General features: G+C 50.0%; 1 protein-coding gene across 1 annotated transcript in view; it reads right to left on the bottom strand.

Annotated features, from left to right (window-relative positions):
* The window catches only part of RUNX1 (RUNX family transcription factor 1), a 90,018-nt gene extending 75,510 nt beyond the window's left edge, over positions 1–14,508 (bottom strand). Inside the window, 2 exon segments of the mRNA XM_030959259.1 lie at positions 7,083–7,239; positions 12,622–14,508. Coding sequence (XP_030815119.1) covers positions 7,083–7,239; positions 12,622–12,891 — 427 coding nt within the window. The 5' untranslated portion in view covers positions 12,892–14,508.
* Between the last annotated feature and the right edge of the window lie 634 nt (positions 14,509–15,142).

The raw sequence follows: 15,142 nt of genomic DNA, 5'->3' as shown, positions 1-15,142 counted from the left end.
AGCAAGGAGTCTCTGTGCTGTCATCCCACTAATGCAGCTCCCATCGATCCCAGAGCTCGGAAAAGCCCCGGGGTCACTCGATGGATGTCTGGGAGGGGGGATAACGCTGCCATTACCGACCTGGAAGCTGCCAACTTCCAGCTCTGTGGCCTTGGAGGTGAGCAGGGCTTTGTGCACTAAGTCCAGCCTGTGGAAAATGTGTGGCTCTGCCAAAGCTTTTCCTTCAGTTCCTCCCTAAATTTCAGGGAACTGATGTGGACACACAGCTCCAAGCACCACCCTGCTGGAGAGCTCTGATGGCACCGAGCCCTCCAGGCAGCTCCTTCCCTCTCCAGAACCTCCTCCCCACACACCTTCAGTGGGAAAAGGCAACAGGAATTTAGGAATTTAGGATCCTTCCTTGCATCCTTTTCTGAGCCCCAGACCTGCCCTGGTGCTAAAGGTTTGCACAGAATTCCCACCCTGTGCCCAGAGGCTGCAGCTCTCCAAGGGGACTCCCAGAAATATCATCCGGAGATGAATGGAATAATGATTTGGAGAGGCTGGGAAAACTCTGTGGACATCATATGGTGGGGAAAACAGTGGGGAGCAGGATGGGGGCAAAAAAATGTGGAGAGATGCAGCGTTAAGATAATAAAAAATTAATTTAAAAGTCTATTTTTAGTACTTTTTCCTGCTCCTAAAGGGGTTTTGGAAGGGAACAGAGACTGATTCAGCCGGACGAGGGTTTATGCACATGACTGTGCTGGAAAAGACTCTCCTGACAGCGATTGTGAGCCACTGATTTGCAGCATCCTCACTCCTGCTCAAGTTCTCTGGCCAGCCCTAAGCCTGATTTATCTCCCAGCAGGATTTTATTTTGGTGACAAAATAGCAGCTCTTATTGGAGTTGAGATATGGGGACACACACGCCCACAAAAAATCAGAATATTTTGACCAGAAGTCCAGGAGTTCTGAAGGGTGGCACCAAAAACCAAACAGCAAAATAAAAACCAATTTGAAAACAAATATAAAACCAACAAGAGAAAAGCTGCAGGGCAAACAGATCTCTCGAAACTATGTAACCTTTTCATCTAGAGAGGTACTTTGTTTTCCCTAAACAACATTCTGGGAAGCCCTTTTATCAGGGCAAAAAAAAAAATAAAATTTGGGAAAACGCTCCGAGCGTGGCGTCTGCCTCATCCTCGCCGCTGCAAAAATGTGCAAGCGGAGGTGAGCAGAACCAAAAAATAGATTTATTGTTATTGGACTGAGGGCAGTGGTTCAGCACTTGGCATGGCCCCTGTTTACAGCAGGAATGCTCCCGGAGACAGGAAGCTCTCCGAGCCCTCTGTCGTTATTTTTCTCCTGTTGACACGTTCGGAGCGGGAGTTTATTCGCCCCGATGAAATTTTTAGTAACGAGGCAGAGAGGGGTTTTTGGGAGCTGGCAGAGCCATCGTAGGCATGCCCAGCCTCATCCCATGGGGTGGTTTTTGGGAGTGCAACCCCTGTGAGGAGCAGCATCATCCATGGGGTTAATTCCACAGTCGTGGATTCCCAGATCCGGCTGCTCGGAGCGAGGGAGCTCCTTGGGCACTGGGAAAAGCTTCTCTCCTCCTTTCCTCCTGGCACGGAGGTTTCCATCCCTTTGGAGAGCTGGGTTTGCTGCTCAGCCTCATCCCTCAGGATGGGTTTTGGAGTCCAACTCCCATATAGAGCAGCATCATCCAGGGGGTTAATTCCTCAATCAGGAATTCCTAAATCCAGATACTCAGAGCATGCCCAAGGCATCTTAGGCACTGGGAAAGGATTTTCCTCTCTTCTTCTGCCACTACATCCCCTGCTGAGGTTTTTTATCACTTTGGAGGGCTGAGTTTGCTGCTCAGTCTCATCTCTCAGGATGGGTTTTGGGAGTCCTACCCCTATGAGGAGCAGCATCATCCATGGGGTTAATTCCACAGTCGTGGATTCCCAGATCCGGCTGCTTGGAGTGAGGGAGCTCCTTGGGCACTGGGAAAAGCTTCTCCCCTCCTTTCCTCTTGGCACTGAGGTTTCCATCCCCTTGGAGAGCTGGGTTTGCTGCTCAGCCTCATCCCTCAGGATGGTTTTTGGGAGTCCAACTCTCATGCAGAGCAGCATCATCCATGGGGTTAATTCCACAGTTGGAAATTCATACCCCTGGCTGCTCAGAAAGTGCCCAAGGAGCCAAGGGCACTGAGAGAGGCTTTTCCTCTCCCTTCTCCTGCCATCACATCCCTGCCAAGGGCCAACCTGGATGGTTTTTGGGAGTCCAGCCCTTGTGAGGAGCAGCATCATCCACGGGGTTAATTCCACAACTGGAGATTCGCACAACCCAAGCTGCTCAGAGCAAGCCCAAGGCACCTCGGGCACTGGGAAAAGCTTTTCCTCTTCTTCCTTCCCTCCTTCCATTACTTCCCTGCCAAGGTTTCCATCCCCATGCAGGGCTGGGTTTGCTGCTCAGCCTCCCTGGGTTTGCACGGAAATCTTGGCTCAAATTAATGATGCAACCAAGCCACCCTAAATCACTTCAAAAGAAATGTATCATTCCTGGCCTCTGGTTCTTAGGGGAGAATTCACCATTCAGAACAGAATGGAGGGAGAAGAGTCCTTGGAGAAGAGTCATGGAAGCACAATGAGCCTCTAACACACACCCAGGGCACTGCCCCTTCCTTTCACTGAGTCATGAAATCATGGAATGGTTTGCGATTGGAGGCAACAATAAAGATCATCCAGTTCCCTGGGCAGGGACACCTTCCACTGTCCCAGTGTCCAGCCTGGCCTTGGGCACTGCCAGGGATCCAGGGGCAGCCACAGCTGCTCTGGGAATTCCGTCCCAGCCCCTGCCCACCCTATAAAGAAGAATTTCTTCCCAATATCCAAAGAAAATTCCCGTTCCCTTCCACTGGCCGTAGCATCCTTCACATGCCACATCCTTATCAATCCAAACAAATAAATATTTGATTTTACACTCTATCAATTGACCCTTTTTTTTCCCTGTTGATTGCTGATGGATTTCTCCTATTTTCATCCCATCTGGCAAACTCTGCTTGTTGTGACTCCAGGATCTGATCCCACGTCCCCTGCAGCATTCCAAAGGCTTGGATCAGAACCTGGACGCCTGCTTAATACTGGTTTTACGACCCTGCTGAAGGGCAGCATCCTCTGTTTTGCACATACTTTTATAATTTTGAGTGCATTTCAGTCAAAAAAATAAAATCCATTTCAACCAAGTGCTCAAATAACACAGCCTGCACAGAAGGAGCAAAATTCTGGCTTGGGAAGACCAATAAAAATAATTGGATTTGGAATCCCGGCCAGTAATTTTTGGAGTTTGAGTATTTTTGAGATTTTTGTCTTAGAGTGATTTTTTTTTTCCCTGGGAATGATATCCAGAAGGAAGAGTCTTGAGGGCAGAAATTGTGTTTGGTAAAATCTCTCGTGTTCTACAAAGCTACACCTGCTTTGGCTCTGTGAAAATTGAAAAATACCACAAAATTTACTCCAGTTCCTCTAATCCTGAGGAAATATCTGCATGGATTTAATTTTCCATCCTTTCCAAGGTGCAGTTTTTAAAACTCTCCCGGAGCTGCAACTCTCAGGTTTAGATTGAGATCTCCTGCAGCAAGCCAAGACACTTCTCCATTAGCTACTCTTAGGATAACCCATTAATAATCATTTTCATCTGGAAAACATGTTTATTTGTTGGGATTTTTGGAATCTTACATCCTCCAAAGAAGATAGGAACCAGGATTAATGATTCCATGAGGAAAATATGTCGTGTTCCCCAAGCCACAGAGCCTTCCCTCTCCAAAATAACTATTTATTTTTCATTTTAGCCAATGAACTTCTACAATGTCAGGCTTTTTGCATCAGATCCATTTCATCAGAGTGACCTAAACCGGTTCTTTATCCCCTAAAAAAACAGGGATACGTTGCAGCAGGAGCAGTTGGAAGCTCAGAATGTTCGCGAATCGGAGGGCGAAAAATCAAGATTAATTTTGTTTTAAGCAGGTAATCAGGCCAAGGGGGGAGGCTGAGATTGGCTGGAGTTTTAAAAGGACATTTTTCTTCCCGAAATGACTCCTGAGCCAGACGGGCAGGTTTGCCCAGCAGCATTCTCCAGCTGAGGGCTGAGGAACCGGAGCCTTGGATCCCGGCCAAATCCAATGGAAATCTCTTTGGTTGAGGAAGAAAAAGCCAAATTGCGTTTCTACCACATCTCCAGGTTTTGGGTGACCTGTGACAGTCTCACTGCTATTTTGGGTGTGAAGAAAACCAAATGTTTCGGGTTTTTAGCTCTAAGCAAGACTGAGCCCGGGGCAAACTTTGGGTGTTGGGCATGGAATGAGGCTGAAACTTCAGCTGATATTTGGTGCCAATTACTGATGAGGGGAAATCAGCCCCCAGATCAGGGGGATTCACTGTGACCCTCCCAAAACCAGGAGGAAAACATGGAAAATGATCTTTGATATAGACAGTCTTGCTGCATTCCACAGAAGAAATTGAAATTATTTATGAAGCGTGTCAAGAATGGGAATTTCCTCCTCGGAAGGGACAGAGTTGTGGCTGCTGCGGGGATTTTAATGGGGATTCTGATGATCACCACTCAAAACCATTCCTGATTCTCCATCAGGGATTTAAAGCAAGGATTTTAAATCCCCTGAGGGACATAAGGAGCCTCCACCGTGGCCTGAACCGAGGTGAACTCTCAGTCCCTGCTCGCATAACGCCCCTGGCACCGCATTATCACCGGTGGCACTGTGCTGATCCCAGCTCAAATATTCCACGGCAAACAAAGTCGGGGTTCATTTTCCTGCAGCCAAGTATCAAAGGCAGCAGTGCCCTTTGAAGCAGCCACCTTCTGCTGCAGGCTTTGTGCAAATGCCGCAGAACAGCAGCTCCCAAATCCCGCACAAAGGCAAACAATCCCCACCTTTGGAAAACAATCCCCTGGCGGAGGAGTAAACAAAAGCATCCATTAGTCACCGCCCCAAAGATGGGCAGGTGAGGATGTTGAACCTGGGAGCCTGACTAAGAGCACGAAGCAGCGTTCCCAAATCCCTCCACTTAAAGGATCCTCAGCACCTGGCTCTGGATAGCACACCTGGAAAGCCCGGGTTGGTGTGTGAGCGGCTAAAGGAGCAGGGAAAGGGTTCCCTGTTCCCAAGAAATAGGGCCTGCTGTGTCCCAGCTGCTGGATTTTGACCTTGAGGCTCCCCCAGTTGCCTGTTATGATTTCCAGCCTCATTACCATGGCCAGGAACTGAACTACAGGTTTGTTTTTATGAGCTTCTCCAGCACTCTGCCAGCTATTCATTTGAATCTTCTAAACAGTCAGCTCTGAATCATAATGCAAATTCCATTTACTGAAAAGGTGGTACCTTTAATATTCCAAATGACCATGTTTAATGACTGATACTTTTAGACATTACAGCATCTCTCATGTTTTCAGTAAATGGATATAATTTGCTCTGCATTACCCTATTATTATTCCTCGCTGGCATTACAAGGCGACGTTCTCAGCTGCGGGTGTTTTCCATTTGAAGGCGGCCCAAACAACACAATTTGAGAGGCAGCTGCCTCTGTACCCTCAGCTAAAAACGCTGCAGGACCCAGAGGAAAACTGGATGGGGATTTTATTCCTTAAATGTATTTAGTGCTCCGTCAGGGCCGCGCTGCTGCAGCGTTGTGGCGCTGTTTGTGTTGGAGGGGTGTCCACGGGTGCTTTTCACTTCAAAGGAGAGGAAAGGCTGTTGTGTATAATCAGGAGAACTTCCTCGCTCTCCAGCCTGACACATCTCCCATTTGGAATAAAAGCCAGAAGTGGGTCAGCTTTGGGACTCTCCTGAAAATCAGGAATCCCTCTGTGGAACCAGGTCATGGCTCGGGTGTCGCATGGGAACAGAGGGAGGGGAAAGTGGTGAGGAAGGGGCAGCATTCCCTGGCTTCTGAGGGAGACCAGAGCACAAATTGCTCCAAAATGAGACCTCCTGAAATTCAGGAGGTGCTGCGCTGTCACTAAATTGTTCTGGAATAACGCTGGAATACCGCAATGCCCCATTCCAATTTTGAAGACAAATTAAAGAGATGGAAAATACAGAATAAATCACCTCCTGAATTCACACTGGAAATGTGATGGATTTTCATCCCTGACCTTACGAAAAAGAGAGAGGCTACTCCTTCTCCTGAGCTTTTTCTGAGCCCCAACTCGCTGGCTTCTCTTTGGGGGTTTGACCCAACCTCCCTGAAGTCTCCTCACCATTCCATTAGTTTATTTTAAGTGCTTCTCTTGGAATTGATGGGATTTAGGATTAGGGAGTGAAGTTTTAAAGGGTATTCTGCTGATTATTTTGGGATGAAGCTTTGTGCACCTGCCCACTCACGGGTAACATGTCAGGTGCTGTTTGCAGCTTCCTAATATTTTTATATAGTGCATTCTAAGTCAGCTTCAACTTTTATTTGTTATTTATGCTCCAAAAGCCTTTTTATTTCTACCAGTAACTACTGGTTATGGCAGAAATAAATCAGATTTTGAACCCCTCTGCCCTGCCTGGTCTCTCCATATTGCAGGAAACATCAACTGCCGTGACTGTTGAATTTTGAGAGGAAGAAAGGTCAGAGAAAGAGCCTTCAGCAGGCCAGGAACCTGTGGAATTTTTAGGTCTAAGCGGGAATTATTTGCATTTTTAGCCTGACTCTCCCTGTTGCAAAAATCAGTTTTTGAAGTGAGTGCTGGGGAGCCCTGAGATGACCACAAGCTGAAAATTCTCATTTTAAACTGAAAATCTGCCACTTAAACCTAACCACGGGTAACATCGTGCTGCCTAAATTATCAAGGGTGGCTTCCAGAGTCAAAATATCACTCTCTGGGTGGGTTTTGATATTTTGTTTCCCAATGGGATTTCACCGCTTAAAAATCAGCGCGACGCGGAAAAAACCGGGCGGACACGCGGAAACCCATCCCGCGCCTTTGCAATGGAACCGTGCTGGGTTTTCCAGCGTTCCCTGGTGGATAACCTGGTGGATAACAACTCCCATCTCCTGTCCAGGGGCAGGAGATGGAGCTGGAGCCCCCCGTACCTCTGCCGCTCCTGCCCACGAAGCGCAGGTCGTTGAAGCGCGCCACCTGGTTCTTCATGGCGGCCGTGGCGTTGCGCAGCTCCGCCGAGTAATTCTCGTCATTCCCGGCCATCACCGTCACCAGGGTCCCATCGGGGACGTCCCCCAGGGCCACCACCTGCGCCAGCAAGAGCAGAACCCTCAGTTTACTTTGTTTCATGGAGAGGGGGAAGAAGCCGCAGTGAAAACCTGGGTGGGCCAAGCGGGTGTTGGGAATCATTCCTGATCCGCTGGGATGGGAATTCTCCTCTTCCCCCCAAGCGTTGGCGCCTTTGTTATTCTCTAATCAAGGATTTTCAATTTGATGACAGAATTTGAGCTCTGAAAGGATAAATTCCACACCTGCCCGCTGCTAAATGGTAGCGTGGTGGTTGATTTGTTGCTGCACTAAAGTGTTTTCCAACCTGGATAAAAAATTCTTTTCCCCTGGAGAAGAATTTCCACGAGAACTCCAAGAAATTTCCTGGAGAACCAAAGATCCTAAGATAGCGAGTTTTAAAAATATCATTATATTACCATAACTTATGTTCTTTAAAATATCATTATATTACCATAACTTATATTCTTTAAAATGCACCTTTTTTACTCCTCATTGTGGATTTCTACCATTTTAAACCCAATTTTTCCCAATGGTTGGACAGAAATTTTTCTTCCTTGATGCACCTCTGAAACACCCAGCAGGATGTGAAATGAAAAAATGCTCTGAGATGAAAAATACAGAAAATGAGCTTTCCAAAGTCCCTGTAATTGTCGATAAATGAATTCAAGTAGCAGCGCTCGATGGTTTGATTTATATCAAGAGCTCTTAACAGAGCTGCCCAAGCAGAAATCCAGAGCAAGGCCGTGGAAAATCAGGCCTCAATCAAATGTTTAATCCCAATTTACTGAACAATTTCTTTCTTTCCTTCAGGAGCATAAAGCAAATAATTTTCAGGCCTCACCCTCGAGTGGATGGATGGAAATCATGACCTGAACTAAGGACTTTCCCCTTTCCCCAAAATGTTTGTGCTCCTTGGTGCCAGAACCCATCAAACCTTTAGGAACACAAGATTCGCTGGGATTTTGATGAGAAATATAAAGATTTCTGAACTTTAAGATTCAGATTTTTTTTAACTGTTCACGCTGGTTTAATGATGAAAAATTTAATTTTTCTTGTATCTCCTTGAATTCCCCAACCAAATTCAACCTGCTGGAACTCCACGGACATCTGGGATCTCTCTCCGTGTCGTCTGCCAAAAATCAGAGCTTGAATTATTTTGTCTGATTCTCTTTAGATCCCATTGTTGTTTCCCCAATTCCACAGCACTACCACCACAAAACCCCCCCAAACCCCCCAAAAAAACAAACCCAGAGATAAAAATCCAGCTCGTTTTTAATTCCTCTTTTGCTCTCTGGAAGAGGAACCAGCCCTGCATTGCGTCCTCGGAGTTGCAGCTCGAGATTTTCCTTCCTCTTAACATTTTCTGACTCCAGTCCAGGCAGTTACAATTGGCTGAAGTTTGTCACAATCTGATTTTATTTCTCTTTTCTGATTTATTTACTCTTTAAAAACAGGATCAGCAGCTCCTTTACTCAATCCAGCCCTGATTTTCATTCCCCAGACACAGCGACCTCCCAAAACATGAGAGAATTCCCCATTTTCAGGTATTTCCCAGCTTTTTTTTTTCCACAGGAGGCTGAGCTTTTCACTTCTGTCCTCTCCCTTTGCTCACCCCTAACCCTGATTTTCACTTCCACATGCAAAGCTAAAATCTCTGGGTCAAAATTCCCTCTTTACATCTTGATTTCAACTTCCTCTTTCCCCGTTCCTCCCCGGCCCTGATTTTTGGGTTTTTGTTCTCCTCTCTGTGCTGTAATTTGGTTTTTTGGGCCTGCACTCAGCTCGGCTTTTCAGATTTCCCTGATTTTGGCAGAAATGAGGCCCTGTTGGAAATGCTGAAGCTTGGAAATCCTCACAAAATCAGCAACTCTGCAGCCAGTTCTTAAAAAATCCTACAAAACCTTGATGCATCCACATCTCACAGACAAAAAACCAGGGAAAAGGGAACATCAGGGCATTCCTCTGCCATGCAAATATTGAATTTAAGGAAATTTATGCCAGGATTTTAAGCTTTCACAAAGTTTCTCAAGGGTCCAGGGCCAGTTGTCTCTGACAGAAATATTTTAAAGCTTTCAAATCTCAACCTTGGTGACAAAAAACGGGAAGAAAAATATTAAAAACTATTCAAAAACTGACCCAGCCCAGAAAAGAAACTGGACTTGAAAGTCACAGACAATAGAAACAGAAATACAAATATTTACATTAGAAAAAAGACTAAACAGATAAGCTGGGACATGTTACTGGAGTTATCAAGGACTGGCTTGTACTTTTTACCTCTAAAATTTGTATTTCCTGAGAAGCAAGAAGAATATCAGGCTTGCAGTGCTGTGGGGTACCTAAATTTACTTCTCTGCATCAATTAATCCAAATTGGCCTCTTAAATGAAGATTTGGACCCTTAACAGCATTTGGACAATGAATTTACATGGCACCTTATTGGTTATTGTGGATTATTTTTTAAGTTTCTCAGAATCATTCATAAATTTAGGAAAGCCCAATGAAAATTGATCACTTGGGTTTGAAATAATATCCCAATCCTGCACATTTTTAGTGGATTTTTCTAAATGTGAAGAGAAAACCTCTCTGCCTGCCTCTTTTTATTCCTCCAATGAATAAAAATAACAAATACTCGATAAACCCCAGCGCATTTTGTCAGATGCAAACTAAAATATTGGCAGCAGAGGAATGATCTGAGGTGAATTTTTTTTTTTCCCCTGGGCCAAACAATCTGAAAAATCCTGATTTTTAAAAAATGGCTTCGCAAATAGTTCATATTTAGTAGAAAACCACTGAGATGTGGCAGATCCTTTCAGGATTTATTTCTCAGCCGTGCACGGAGAGAGAATTTGGGGGTGAAGATGAAGAACACGGAGGCAGCAGGTGCCTCCCAGCCCACCCTTCCAGCCTCTCCTAATGAAACCTTCTCCTAATTTTCGGGTGGGCTTGATAATTTTTTTTTTAAATTTTATTTTCCTGCTGTTTATTTCCAGGTGGAATTATCCCGGTTTTCCAATCTCCTGGAGAAGCTGAGTTTGGAGCGGGGTGAACGCTGAGACTGCTGGGGACAGAGGAGGGAAAGCGGCTGCGGGAATCTCTGAAACCCCCGGGAATAATTTTTCTCCAAGGGAAATTTCCACATCATCGCGGCATTCCCAGGGATGGGATGAGGATCGGGCAGGAGGGGGAAGAGCCACCTCTCCTGTCCTTCCTCCGGGATGTCACCCGGACTGGGATCCCCCAGGAAAAATCGGGATTTCTCTCATCTCCCTTCCCGGCGGGGCGGAGCGCTTTTCACTCCCCGATTTTTCCAGCAGGAAAACTTCCCGGCTAATTAAGAGCCCGGTGCGTGGGGACGAGTGTAATAATTAATCTAAATGTGGGAATTTCGGAAGTGACCCCGTGATCGGTTCCTCCCTTTGCCCCGCTCTTATCTGCGGAAAACGAGAGCAGACACAATAAAACTTTCCCCTCCTCAGCAGGAATTCCCGAAGCTGAGCCGATTCCCTTCTCCCTCCTTTCTCCTCTCCCCAAAACACAGGAAGGGCTCCAGTCTGGTGGCCTTCAACACACACACACACAAAAATTAGTTATGCTGAAGCAGCCGGGGTTTAGTGACCGCAAAAAAAGCTCGGGCTTGGCAAATCCCGATCCTAAATCAACCCCCGGGGCTCCCAGGAGCTGCGTGTCCGTGCGGCTCCCGGCTCGGATGAAAGGAGAAAGGAGAAGAATTCCCTTTTCCACCCCTCGCTCGGGAGCCAAAATTCAGAGAAAACAGCGAGTTCAGGGAGTCAGCCACAGTGCCGGGTCAAAAAAGCAGCGTGAGCGGGGGGAGGAGGAATTTACTCCAAGGGAGAAGGATTTTACTCCAATGGAGAAGGATTTACTCCAAAGGGGGAAGAACTTACTCCAAGGGGGAAGAATTTTACTCCAAGGGGGGAAGAATTTACTCCAAGGGGGGAAGAATTTACTCCAAGGGGGGAAGAATTTTACTCCAAGGGGGGAAGAATTTACTCCAAGGGGGGAAGAATTTACTCCAAGGGAGGAGGATTTTACTCCAATGGAGAAGGATTTACTCCAAGGGGGAAGAACTTACTCCAAGGGGGAAGAATTTTACTCCAAGGGGGGAAGAATTTACTGCAAGGGGGGAAGGATTTACTCCAAGGGAAAAGGATTTACTCCGAGGGGGAGGATTTTACTCCAAGCGGGAGGATTTTCCTGGGAGCCGGGTAACGGGAAGGGAGGAAAGCGCCACAAGCATCCCCCGCACGGCTCGGGACAGGCGGGAGCCGGGGATGTTCTCTCCCATTCCCTCTCCCCTTCTTTTCCCGGATTTTTTCCCCTTCTTTTCCCTGATTTCACTTGGATGTAGCAAGGGACTGTGCAAAGGCGGGGAGAATTCCCAGCGGGCTGCCCGGGTTAGGCCGCGACTTTTGCTGTTGTTAAACCGGGCCGGTAAAAGAGGAAATGTGAGGTCTGGGCTTGTCGCTGGGCTGGTTTGTGGTGCTTTGTCCCTCGGTTGTTTTGTGGTGTTTTGTCCCTCGGTTGTTTTGTGGTGTTTTGTCCCTCGGTTGTTTTGTGGTGCTTTGTCCCTCCGAGAGTCCCTGGCAGGGGAAAGTCCCGAGCGGGGCCGGGGCTGCGGGCGGGTGTCCCCCATGGGTGGCAGCGGGACAGAGGGACAGAGGGACAGAGGGACCTGCCACCACCCTGGGCGACTTCTGGGGGATCCCGGGGCTCCTCCAGCTCCGGGCCGCCCCTTTCCAGCTGCGGCATCTGCTCCCCAGCTCAGCCAAACTCCGCGGGGCCGGCTTTTGGAAATCAAATGCATTTATTTCTGCTTTTCCCCCTTGAGCAGAGCCGCCTGTCACTGCCTGAGCTCGGAGTGGGGAGAAGAGGGAGGCAGCGGCTGCAGGGAGATTTTCCCGGCCCTTGGCACTCCCCGGCTGCCCCCGCTCCTGCCCCGAGCGCGGCCGGGAAGGACGGAAAGGATGGAGGGAAAGAGGAAAGGGATGGAAGGAAACAAAGGGAAGGGATGGAAAGAAGGAAAGGGTGGAAGGAAGGAGGGAAAGGAAAGGATGGAAGGAAGGGAAGGATGAAAGGAAGGAGGGAGAGAAAAGGATGAAAGGAGGGATGGAAGGAAGAAGGGAAGGGATGGAAGGAAAGGAAAGGAAAGGAAAGGAAAGGAAAGGAAAGGAAAGGAAAGGAAAGGAAAGGAAAGGAAAGGAAAGGAAAGGAAAGGAAAGGAAAGGAAAGGAAAGGAAAGGAAAGGAAAAAGGATGGAAAGGGTGGAAGGAAAGAGGGAAAGTAAAGGATGGAAGGAGGGAAGCGCAGAGCGAGCCGGGATCCGAGCCCCCATCCCCGCATCCTTCCCCCCCATCCCCACCCGCCCCTGCCCGGGACCTACCTTGAAGGCGATGGGCAGCGTCTTGTTGCAGCGCCAGTGCGTGGGCAGCACGGAGCAGAGGAAGTTGGGGCTGTCGGTGCGCACCAGCTCCCCGGGGTGATCCGCCAGGACCTCCACCATGCTGCGGTCGGCGCTGCGCAGCTTCCCCGGCAAAGCCCCGCTGTGCTCGGCGCCGGGCAGCGCCAGCGGCTCGCTCATCTTCCCCGGGCTCAGCGTGGTGGAGGGCGGCGTGAAGCGGCGGCTGGTGCTGGTATCTACGGGGATACGCATCACAACAAGCCTTTAGAGCCACACAACACCTCCACTGAGTTCCTACCAAGCGGCCACGCGAGCGCAACTCCTCAGCGAGCCGCTCTCTGGGGACCAACATAAACGGGCGCGGGCTGAGCCCCCGCTCCCAGGAGAGCTTGGTGCTGCCGAGTCCCCCGAGTTAATTTGGTTTTTTGCTGATAGCCTCAGCTCTCGGCTTGCTGGCCCGGCGGAACAGATCCCGTTAATCCGATAAACGCGAGGCTCATGCGGCTTTACCGCGGCCGGGAGGCGGAAAGTGAGCGGGGCCAAAGCTCATCCCAAAGCGGCCGGGAAAAGTAAAAACAGGGAGGCGAGCGAGCACCGAGGCGGTCGGAAACACGCGCGGAGCCGGCGCTCCCCAGGTCCTTCCAGGTGATTTCTCTCCCGTCCCAAGAGAAACCAAAAGGCGCCGGCGTCTTCTGGAGGCAAAAATCGCTCTTGGAGGGAAATTCGGGGCTGTTCCTTGGAGGAGGCGGATCGAGAGCTCGGCTTGCTGAGCAAAGGTCAGCTGGCTACAACTGGATAGAAATTCACGGCCACACACTCACGCACACGCACATCTACCGGACTTCATCAAATATTTACAACAGAATCTGTAGAGAATTTAAACACAACAGGAATCCATTAATGTTCTCCGCCAGATTTTCTTTTTCTTTCCTTTTTTTTTTTTTTTTAAAGCAGCCTTGAAAATGAGCTTCAGTAGTTCGCTTGGCGTTGCTCTAAGAGCGCTCGTGTCATGACCTTTCAATCATTCTTGCGCAAAAAGAAGAAAAAATAAAAAAAGGAAAAAAAAAAGAAAAGAAAAGCTCAGTGCATGGCGTTCAAGCTTCAAATCTCTATGTTTGTTATAACGCCTTTCATTCATTTAAAGAAAAGTCAGAGCCGATCGCAAGCGCCGGAGCTGAGAGGTCCAACAGCTGCAAACTCGGGGTTGGGGATGTTGGTTAAATTGTGGGTTCTCTCTGTGGTTTTGTGTGTGCAACAGCGCTCTCTCTCTCCCACTCACGTCCTCCTCAGCAGTCAGACCAACAGTCTGCAACAACTTCGGCGCTCGTTGCCAATTCTCCTTTTTTTTTTTTTTTTTTTCAGTATCTCAGGCAGTCTTCCTCTAATTCGGCCGCAGGAACCGGCTGCTTAACAATATTTGAATCGCAGCAGGTGGAAGGCTGCTTTGGCAAACGCGGCTTTCCTCCCTCTCGTCCTGCGGGATGGAGCCTGCCGCGCACACAGAAACCCAAAACCACCGGCGACAGCAGAAAAACAAAAATTAAAAAAGCGACCAAAAAAAAAAAAAAGGAAAGAAAAGAAAAAACCGCCCCTTCCCACTCAGCGAAATCTCTACTTTTGAACGGGTGAAATCTTTTCCTTCCGCGAAACGAGGCGGCGGCGGGAGGGGGTGACCCCACAGCGGCGGCAGCGGCGGGCGCGATCAAACCCCGGAGTTGCCGGCCGGCTTTAGAGAGCAGCTCCAGCCTCCGCTCCACGGCCGGCAGCCTCCCGTGGGCACGGAGAATTCCTGCCGGGACGGGACGGGATGGGATGGGGCGGGGTGGGATGGGATGGGATGCGCGGGGCCGCGGGGCGAGCGCGCCCGGCCGGCGGCCGCCGGGCTGGCTGGAGGTGGCCGGGAGCGAGTCGGGGCGGCGGAGGCGTGCGGAGGAATGTCATTCCCCCGGTGCTTTGCATACGGGGAGGGCACCGGCCAATCACGGCCCTACCGGGGCGCGGCCGCGGGCCGGGGGCTCCCGGAATCGGCGCGGGCCGAGCGCCGGCTCGGCGGGGACACCGCGGCCGCGCCTCGTCCCCCGGGGCACCCGGACAGCGGCACCCCCGGCTCCTGCGAGCCCCGGCCGTGGCCGCCGAGGCTCCCCCTGCTCGCTCCCGGTGCCCGCACGGTGCGCGCAGAGCCGCAGACACCGCCCCGTCGCCGGCCCCGCTCCTCCCCGGGCGAGCTGCCGGCGCTTTCTGCTCCGGGGCTTTTGGGGGGACACGCGGGGGGGGTCCCGGACACGGCCACCGCCGGTTTGGGGTCCCCGCCGCACCCTCGGCCCCGAGGGGCGCCCGGCGCCGCTGGTTTGTTGGGGCGATGGCGGCGCTCCCAGCCAGGGCCATCCCTGCCAGCCTTCCTCCTCCTCCTCCTCCTCTGCACAGCCCAGCGCGGGGACAGCACCGCCGGGGACAGCTCGGGCACAGCCACACGGCCACCAGCGGGTCGGGTCGCCAGCCGCCG

The sequence above is a fragment of the Camarhynchus parvulus genome, chromosome 1 (genome assembly GCF_901933205.1).
Source record: "Camarhynchus parvulus chromosome 1, STF_HiC, whole genome shotgun sequence".
NCBI lineage: Eukaryota > Metazoa > Chordata > Aves > Passeriformes > Thraupidae > Camarhynchus > Camarhynchus parvulus.
The sequence above is the reverse complement of the archived record's forward strand: the minus strand, read 5'-3'. Positions and strand labels throughout refer to the sequence as shown.